General features: G+C 32.5%; 1 protein-coding gene across 1 annotated transcript in view; it reads left to right on the top strand.

Annotated features, from left to right (window-relative positions):
• Window positions 1-8304, top strand: part of LOC129675055 (heat shock factor protein 3-like) — a 69642-nt gene extending 61338 nt beyond the window's left edge. Inside the window, exons 9-12 of the mRNA XM_055605130.1 lie at window positions 1867-2082; window positions 3748-3847; window positions 6953-7013; window positions 8018-8304. Of these exons, the coding sequence (XP_055461105.1) occupies window positions 1867-2082; window positions 3748-3847; window positions 6953-7013; window positions 8018-8304 (664 nt within the window). The remainder of the gene's footprint in view (window positions 1-1866; window positions 2083-3747; window positions 3848-6952; window positions 7014-8017) is intronic.
• Window positions 8305-8771: the final 467 nt, after the last annotated feature.

Below are 8771 nucleotides of genomic sequence, written 5' to 3' on the forward strand. Positions count from 1 at the left end.
AGCCAGCACTATGAAAGCAATCTCAGTAGTAAGCATGATGTCTACCAAGTAGACAGGCATAAATATTCCTAACAGTTGGCACATCTCAAAATCAGAGTATATTGAAAAGCATTACTTAAGAAAGAAGTAAGTTTATCTCAAACTTTATGGCTTCTAGAGGCCATAGAAATATATCAAATAACTATAACTGTACAAATTTACTTGAAAATTAACTTGATAATTTGTCTTCTTAGGTTCAATGTTTAGGTTCAAATATTTGAGAGATTTCTAGTTTTCAACTCAGAGAAAACTTACACAAAATATGGTTACTAATCAAATCTGACAATTCTATAGAAAATTTTTAAAGAAAATTTATGTACAGCATGGGTGTTTACCTGTATGTATGTCTGTACACTAGTTGTGTACCTGGCACCCATGTATACCAGAAGAGATCCTTGTATCCCCTACAACTAGAATTATAGATGATTGTGAACCACCTTGTCAGTTATGAGAATTGAACACAGATCTTCTGGAAGAGCAGCCATTGTTGTTGAACAGTGATTCATCTCTCCACCTACCAATTGTTCTATTAGAAAGAGTAGCCCACGGCAGCTCGGTGTCCAAGTGGGATCCCTAGTAATGGGAACAGGGACTGTCTCTGACATGAACTGATTGGCCTGCTAGTTGATCACCTCCCCCTAAGGGGGAAGTAACCTTACCAGGCCACTGAGGAAGACAATGCAGCCACTCCTGATGAAACCTGATAGACTAGGATCAGAAGGAAAGAGAGGAGGACCTCACCTATCAGTGGACTTGGAAAGGGACATGGGAGGAGAAGAGGGAGGGAGGTTGGGAGTGGGAGGGATTGCAGGAAGGGGCTACAGCTGGGATACAAAGTGAATAAACTGTAATTAATATTAAAAAAATAAAAATTTAATAAAAAGAACTCATTAATATTTTGCTATAGTTATACACTAATCAATGGAAATTTTAGGTTGCAGTGTAGCTTTTGTATCTTTTCCTTGATAAAGCTTATATAACTTGTTATATAATATAACAATCAAAAAACTATTTTGTTTTACCTTTAGATTCAAATGGCAAGAAAATAATCCCCATACTTCCTTCTCAGTTAATATTGAGGTGACATAGTTTACTGCCAAAATTTACAAATAAGTAATATTCTTTTTTGTGTGTGTACGTATATATGTATGTATATATATATATATACGTACACACACAATTATATATATTATATAATTATTAATTATATATATTATTAATATATATTAATATATTAATTATATATAAATACATTATATATATATACATATATATAATTTTATTTATCTAGCCATTGGTTAATTGAAAATAGTGAATATAAATTATGAATAATATGAAAACAAATTGTATTATAAAAATTCTATTATTTAAGTTTTATGTTTCAGCTCTTGATAGTGCAGTTACTGAGTTGTTCATTTGCCATCATAATTCTTCATGAGAATATTTTCATTACCTCAATACAATTTTTCGTTCCCATTTATAAAACTTGCTTTGATTATTTTAGACACTTAATATCCATAGAATCATACAAGTGATCTTTCTTGTTTGATTTATTTCTCTTAGCATATTTCCAAGGTTCATTTATGCTTCATCAATGACTAATAGCTTATTTTTATTGCTAATTAATCATTTGGTGTGTCAGTGTATGACTGAGCATTGTATCATACGTTATATAAATGAAATTAAAGAAGAGCATATTGGTACAAAATAAGTTTTTATCTGAATATTGCAAATCTGTTTATACAATGTAAATGGATATATGATAGCTCATGTGATTTGAATTCTTGCAATATGTTGGGTAAATATTTTTTCTCAACTATTTTTTAGAAAACATCCTGAAGTATCAGTTCAGAATATACCTATGAATGAAGATTCACTGACCATTCAGTTGGATTTGACCATACCATTTCTACAAGAACAAACAACTGAGGAATCCTCTGAACAGGAACTTAAGGACATTTCTTTGGAATTAGATCATTCTTCTCAAGATTCAGATTGGATGAATGATGAATCAGACACTCTGTGTAACAATATACTTAACAGGTATTCAGTGTTCTCCATCCTTAATCTAGGAATTCATTTACATGGTTTTGAAAAAATGTTTAATAAGATGGTGAGGGGAGTATGATGTCTTTATAGAAGCATTTTCCTTAGATAACCTCAATTTCTGACATTGTCATTGATTCACATGTATTACAGATACACTCTGATAATATGTTTAGTGTTTCTTCTCTGGGTATGAAAATGAGAACCCAGCATTGTTAGTGTGAAATACTCCATGCTATACCCATTATTATCTCTGAAATTACAGTGAAACTTTCTGCTTAGAACAATCCTATAAGAAAAAAGAAGAAATGCTTTCACTTCCTGAAACGTGAAGGTTGTGTACACTTCAGCAAAAATACTACTAAATTTGAGCCACAAAGGCTCCATTGTCAGCACATCTCTGTCTTGAGGATGTCTGACTAATTTCACTTTCATCAGCAGTGCTTATAATTGTCTGTTTGAATGCTTGATCATCTTATATTTGTATTATTCCTCATTACTGTCTCTCATTATAGCTCAAAGTTCACATCTACTCCTTGGTAGGCCTCTTATATAAATATCCTCTTGAAAAACACACCCTAAAGAGCTTCTTCAGCTTGACCCCAAACCTCACTGTAGACTCTTAGACATGTGCATAAACAACTCTTGGCAGTAAAATAATCTTTTAGTGTTTTTAATCTCACCAGAACCATAACAGTAACACTGTTGACTGGGATGATTATTTTGAGCTGGATTAGCATTGATGGACTTGGCCACCAAAGCCAAGTCCAAGGTCTACTTGATTAAGAAGTATATAGGGAGAGCAAAGGCTTCCTGTGATATTGTCCTACAGGAATTTAATAGCCTCTTGAATTCAAATTGAGTGGCAATATTGATCATAATAACTGATAAAAATACAAATGTTTCTCAGAACATCTGGTATTCCTACTGAATGACAAAATGAAGTCAAGAGTCTCAGAGCTCCTGAGAAAACGTAAAAATGTGTAACACTTTTTCTTAATCAGATCTGGTATGTGTGTCCCACTAACTGAAGTCTATTACTTCCATCTTTGATGAGATTCAGACTGAGTGCCATTCATTGAGAGGAATCAGGTCATTTCTAAGCCAAAATTTAAATATTTATAGTCTCATAAATGTAAAGATATTCTAGTCATTTAGGGTCAGTTAGTTGTACTGTTGTGGTGTCTTCAATCTTACTCTTCTGAGACAGTGACTTATATTTATTTTGTACCAAAATATCAAAAGTATTTCCCTGTGCTACTGACAGCTTTCTCAGATTGAAAAATACTTCCTATTTAGAAACAAACTAATGTGGGTTTTTTTTCTTCCATCCTTTTCTGGAGTCCATCAGGTTGAAAACTCTGCAATTTCACTGAGAAGTGGGCTAGTCTAACTGAGTTATAACTGGTGAACCATATATTGAAATCTTATAGCAGTAGGCTTTATGGTCTGGAAGTGAGATATCTGTAACTGAAAAGTGCGACATTGGTTTATGGTTTCTTAGTTGAGAACCTGACATAATCTTTTTAACTTATTGTATGTTTGATTTTTCTCAAAGATTGTTTCTTAGAAGTAAAAACATTGTTCTTTGCATTCACCTTCACTCCCTATCTCTGTTTCTTTGCATTCACCTTCACTCCCTATCTCTGTTTTTCACTGAAGGGATACAACATATATGCATCATACTGAAGACAATTCAGTAGAGCTACATTCATTGCTGCATAGGAAGTCAATGAATTATGATTTTGATCATTTCAGTGAGGTAAGCTTATAAATTCAAATTTGTGACTTTCCTGCATTTATATTGATTGCTCAAAAGTGGAGTGACATATGGGAATTAGCACTGGTTAATATCAAGCCTGGAATTCAAGAATACCTGTGTTTATACCTTGGCTTTTCCAATATAGTATGTTTTATATTTTCCTAGTTTTCTGAAATCATTATGTCCCTCTTCCTTATAGCAACATCACAATTTGTCTGTACATGATATTCTCCCTTTCTCTTATAACTTAAAATAGTTAACATTAAAGTATTCCATGATGTAAAATTATGATACTTTGTTTATAGTGATTTTATATATCCAAAGTTCCTATTCTTTTCGCAGTATCTTTCAGTGCTGTACAAAGTCCGTTTTCAGTGATGGCTAGATATTTAGATATTTATTTATTTCATTCCATTTAGAGTATCTTCCTTGTAATTTCCTTTCAGCTAGTCTGTTATGAACTTCCTATTATTATGAATAACAAATCTGGAACTTTACTCAACATAGATATCATGGCAGAAGCCAATGTCAAAACCATGCATCTTCTCTTTATTCCATTTTATACATTATCTGTTCATATATTTATTGGTGAATATTGCCATAGTAGATTATTAGCAGAAACTCTTTCCAGTTAAGTGAATAGTATGAGATGTCTTAAGGTACTCTATTTATATTCTCTCATTGACCTATTCACATTTTTTTTCTGAAGGGCCTTACTGATTAATTACAAAATCTCTCCAGCATAATGTGTTTTCAAGATTTTAATGCTTTGGGGTAGTTATACATTAGAAACCCATTTAGTGAAGTACGAAGTCTTTGTTCACACATTTACAAAACAGCTACTGATAATAATTAATTGGCAAACTTTATACAGTGTCAAAAGTACTTATAACGCACACACATATATTCCCAGCTGAACTTGCTACAAGAGAATCTCTTGAGTCCAGGAGTTCAAGGACAACCTAGACCATACAGTGAGAACTCATCTAAAAAAAATTTTTGATGTATGCTTCTAAATGCTGTTTTTCTTGGCAATCGCTTTGTTTACAAAGAAGAATCTTATCATATTTTAATATATATGATCATAATTGAGACTATATGTTCAATTCAATGAGATTTTATACTAACAATGTCCTGAAATAACATACTTTTTTGAAAACTTTCCTCAAGTGTCTAAGGGAAGTATGAAGAGTAAGGTAATATATTTGTTAATATTCTTCACCAGCTGTCATAGTAGCAGACTTCTATATGGTACTTTTACACATTTAATTTTGGTTGAATCTCCTTAACACACTCCTCTCTTTCTCCCTCTCTCACTCACTCTTGCTCTCTCTCTCTCTCTCTCTCTCTTTCTCTTTCTCTCTCTGTTGTACCCTATTTTTCACTAGTATTCTCCTTCTACTTTGTTCTCTTGTCTTCCCCATCCTGAACCCTTAAAGCCATTTGATTTTTTTTTCCTATTCTAATGGACCCTTTTCTGGTTTCTTGACCTTTAGCAATATTTACTTCTGTTATGATATATATATACTTAAGAGTTAGAAGCTAGGATCCAAATATGGATAAAATCTTGTGGTATTTGGTTTTCTGAGCCTAGTTTCCTTTGTTTAACAGAATGCTTTACAGTTATGAATATTGTCTTAAAGATTTAATTATTCTTTATGACCAAAGTAATTCACTGAGAAAAACAGTCAGCCATGTTGGTGGGAGTGCTAAGAACAAGACTGAGTTAAGATTGACATACCATTAGTATTGCCACAAATTTTTAAAGAATTTTACCCATTCTTTAAAAAAAATGACTACACAATGACACCCCTTTGTCTTGTGCTATAAGTTTATGATTATGCATAAAAATTTAGAAAAATGTTTTATAAGGGGAAAATCTGAATTTTAGTCTTTGCCATCACCAAATATCTGAATGCTAAATGTACTACTATATTAATATTGAATGGTTAACCCAAATCTTATCAATGAAAACCTGAATTTTGACTGGAATAAATTGGGTTATGATATGGCCATAGTTATTACTGGAAATTAAAAGAGAAATACAAAACATGGGACATCTAGTTTTTGAAAATTGTCTTTATTAAAATCTCCCTTAACAACATGTGTGTTTTTCTATGTATTCCTGCCTATCTTGGAACTCATTATGCTGACCTCGAACTCGAGATTCTTTTGCCTCTTTCTCCTGAGTTCAAGATCAGCATAGTGAGTTCCAAGACAGACAAGACTATATAGAGAAATCCTGTCTCAAAACAAACAAACAAATCTTCCTTGTTGAGGGTGTATGCATGGAAGGACTTAAAGGGATGGAACTTAGGGGCTGGAGGGAGGTAAGTGATATAATTATATTTTAACTAAAATGTATAAAATAATAAAATTCAAAGAAAATCCTCACTTGCCTACAATTAGTAAGGAAATACAATGCCTCATAGACAACTGTCTTTAAAAGTATGCTTACAGGTCTTTCTCTTAGTTTAGTAAGATCTTACTCCTTTTGCTATTTTCTTTTAGTAAAACCTTATTCTCTTTGAATGATTTCTTTCAACTAGGGAAGCTGTATAGATGGAACCATTATTTTTCATCATTGGCCAATAATGAGGCTAGACCCTTAGAGAATTCATTCTTGTTATCTTGTTTAGACAGGAATAGCTTGAAAGAAGTATTGTTTCCTTCCTGCCAGACATAGTAGGCATATTTGGTGAGTCTCATTATTCAGGCTCAAACATGCATGCTCAATACATGCTGTGTTTGAATCTGTTTTGTTCAATAAATATTGGTAGATATTAGTTCGTGTTAAGTGGAAAATAAACCTACATGGTATAGTTGGCTGTAGATGTACTATGAATTGATTTTTCTCTTCTGCCTAAACAGCAGTTAGAAAAGAAAACTATACTTTTAGAAAACAAAATAAATGGAAATGTTCTTTCTTTAACTTTGTTAATCTTCCAAGAAATATGCTTCTTTGGGTGCAGAGAATTGAAACTAGGGCCTCATATTTGCAAAACATACCATACTCTCACAGCTTCAGGGTAAGATTTTATCTCAACTTTATCACAAAAAAATGACGTATTGATAAGGATTATAGTGTTTTCTCTTTGTTCCCAGAGTCTAATTCTAATGAAAAATGAAGAAGAAAGACTTCTGCTTGACACCAGTGGGGAAAAAGGTACAAAAGAATATTTGTAAAATGATCAGAAAATGTATGTCCTAGTTCCAGGCCCACAACTGACTACCCATATGACCCTTGGCAAGCCATTTACCATTTGAAAGTCTCAAACAATGCTTGTATGAACTACTTTTCTTGTTTCATGAGTTATATTAAATAAGATTATACATATATATATATATATTACATATACATATATATCCAGATAATGACTATATACACCTAAGGGAGAATGTATTATTATGTGGTTGATTTTAAAACAAAAACAATGACAAAACATTAAAAGGATGCAATATAATTTTGTGGGTTTTTTAAATTTTTTATTAATTACACTTTATTCATTTTGTATCCCCCCATAAGCCCCTCCCTCCTCCCCTCCCGATCCCACCCTCCCTCCCCTTTCTGCATGCATGCCACTCTCCAAGTCCACTGATAGGGGAAGTTCTCCTCTCCTTTCTGATCTTAGTCTATCAGTTCTCATCAAAAGTGGCTGCATTGTCCTCTACTGTGGCCTGGTAAGGCTGCTCCCCCCTCAGGGGGAGGTGATCAACAAGCAGGCCAATCAGATTATGTCAGAGGCATGTGTTTTTTACATAACATTGAAAGTTCTTTTTCAGAAAATAAGTCTTTATTGTTTACTAAGCTTAGTTATTCACAGTTAGCCTTGTATTTTATGAATAGTGTTGTCTACCAAATTTATGTTCTAGTAGTTAGTTCCTCCTTAATTCCAAACATATACTTGGATGTAATTGAATCTCTTTTCATATAAAGAAGCATCAAAAGTTGATAACCTACAGGAAAGTAGGAAAAGCTGACAATAACTTTTAAGAAAAACAGTACATTTTTCTTGGTTGAGATTACTAATTTGAAGAGTGTAACTCAGAAGAGTGGAAGGGTAACAATGTCTTCCACAAAGCATTTAACAGTAAGAGACTTGTGAATTATACTTTGTTTTAAATTTACTCCTCCTACATTACATGTAACAAAGTGCTTTCTCTCCACAGACAAACATGTAACACAATGCATGGAAAAATCCCAGCTTTTTCTGTTAGATGAAACACCAATATGTGATTTTGGAGAAAATATTCAAGATTCTAATGACAGTCTTTTGGATGATAAGAAGAACCCATCAAATGTTTTCTCAGTTTTACATGACCATGATTATATAAAATTCAATATTTCTGATCCACAAGAAGATACTATAAATACTACTGAAAATATTCCCCTGTTATGTATGGAAGCCAGTAGGGAACCCTTTCTCTTTCTCAACCCTCTTTCTAATATTTTTTGAAAAGCATATTGAACTTAATCTTCTTTAGAGTTTATTTTGAACCTCAATGAATCTCACTTCCTGCTGGTAAATAGCTATTCCACAGCTGCTGGCTAGTATACTTATGTTAATTTTGTAACTTTTGTAACAAAAAATATGTTTAAATTACTGCCCCAGGATCTGGACAAGCTTTGACAACTAGGATTAAATTCAAATCATTAAAACTATAAAGAACATATCCAAATTTTACTATAATAAAAAGTTAGTTTTTATTTTTAAACCAAGAGTATTCTGATACTTTGTGAACAGATCAGAGATCAGTGCTATTTCATTTTTCTAAGTAATTCACAAATTTATGTGGCCAGCTTTTTTGACTTATAGCGAAGAAACAGTTATTAAAAATTTTGCTGAAACAAATCTCTTTTTAAACAAAACTACCAGATTTTATAGATCCATTTATTTTATAATTTTCCACTGTATTCCAGTCT

This window comes from Psammomys obesus, unplaced genomic scaffold (assembly GCF_907164565.1).
Source record: "Psammomys obesus unplaced genomic scaffold, mPsaObe1.curated_primary_1811, whole genome shotgun sequence".
In the NCBI taxonomy this organism is placed as follows: domain Eukaryota; kingdom Metazoa; phylum Chordata; class Mammalia; order Rodentia; family Muridae; genus Psammomys; species Psammomys obesus.